Source organism: Emiliania huxleyi, assembly GCF_000372725.1.
Source record: "Emiliania huxleyi CCMP1516 unplaced genomic scaffold EMIHUscaffold_53, whole genome shotgun sequence".
Classification (NCBI taxonomy): domain Eukaryota; phylum Haptophyta; order Isochrysidales; family Noelaerhabdaceae; genus Emiliania; species Emiliania huxleyi.
The window spans coordinates 512113-513213 of NW_005198017.1; the positions used below are offsets into that span (position 1 = coordinate 512113).

General features: G+C 67.3%; 1 protein-coding gene across 1 annotated transcript; it reads right to left on the minus strand.

Moving 5' to 3' along the window:
- Positions 1-9: 9 nt before the first annotated feature.
- EMIHUDRAFT_212697 (hypothetical protein) lies at positions 10-837 on the minus strand (the record flags this gene model as incomplete). The annotated part of the gene is made up of 1 exon (XM_005765945.1): positions 10-837. One exon carries the CDS (start codon positions 835-837, stop codon positions 10-12), a length of 828 nt encoding a protein of 275 aa, XP_005766002.1.
- Positions 838-1101: the final 264 nt, after the last annotated feature.

The window sequence follows — 1101 nt, forward strand, 5'->3', positions numbered from 1 at the left end:
GCGTTGCCCTCAGCCCGGCAAACAGGCGGTCGGCGACAAGCCGGACGGCGGGAACCGCCACACCCGAGGCGAGAGGACCGGGATGGTCGGCGACGGTGCAGCGACGGGAAAGAGCACGGTCTGCTGCTGCCCGAGCTGATGGGGGTGCAGCACCTGCAGCTCGTTTGGGCGCATGCCTTGCACCGGCAGTGAAAGCGCCTCCGGCAGCACAATGGGCATTGCCGTCGGCGCGGACGGCAACGTTAGGATGGCAGTTGGGCCCTTGTACAGGCTGAGGGGCGAGATCTGCGATGGCCTCGAGGTGCGCTGCACGCAATTGTACGTGTTCGGCCCGTTCGCCTCCGCGCCCTGCGGGTTGTAGGGGCCCAGCAGGCCGACTCGTCGGCAGGCAGCTACCACCTCGGCGGCGTTGCGGACGTTGATGCCGGCCATCGCGAGCTCCTTCTGCTTCTTGCGGAGCCAGCGGTTGCGGCACGAGCTGTCCGAGCGGCCTGGCAGCAGTGCGGCGATGGCCTTCCACTTGAGTCCCTTCCGCACGCCCTCCTCAATGGTCTGGGTCTCGCGCCATGACCACATGTCACCGCCGCGCTCTCCGCTCCCCCCCGCTGAGAGGTCGGCGCTCGCAGCGACTGGAGACGAGTCCGAGTCCTCGGAGCGGGCGAGCTTTGCCCGTTTCTGCAGCCGGAGCCAACGGTTGCGCACCGAGTCGCCACTCCTGCGCTCTCCACTCTCGTCGTGGAGCATCTCCGCAATGTCAGTCCAATGCGGACCCATGGCCTTGTAGGCCCGCTCGATGACGCTGTCCTCCTCCGACGTCCATCCCACCTTCTCGACCATCCGTGGTGGCTTTCGCTTGCGAGGAACAAATTGTGTTGAGCCGCCTTGGTCGCCGTTTGAGCCAAGCTCGGAATCGGATTCGCTGCCAGCATGCGGGCTGCTCTCCCTCGACTCGTTGCGGAGGGCCAAGGCGGCAGCCTCAGCGAAGGAGTTTGCCGTTGGCCGAAGGGCACCGTCCCATCAGGCGGGACCCCGGGCGCCCGGCCGCTTTCTTCAAGGCGGCCTCGGTGGCCAATTAGGGCGGGGGGAAACGTTCCCGCCGCC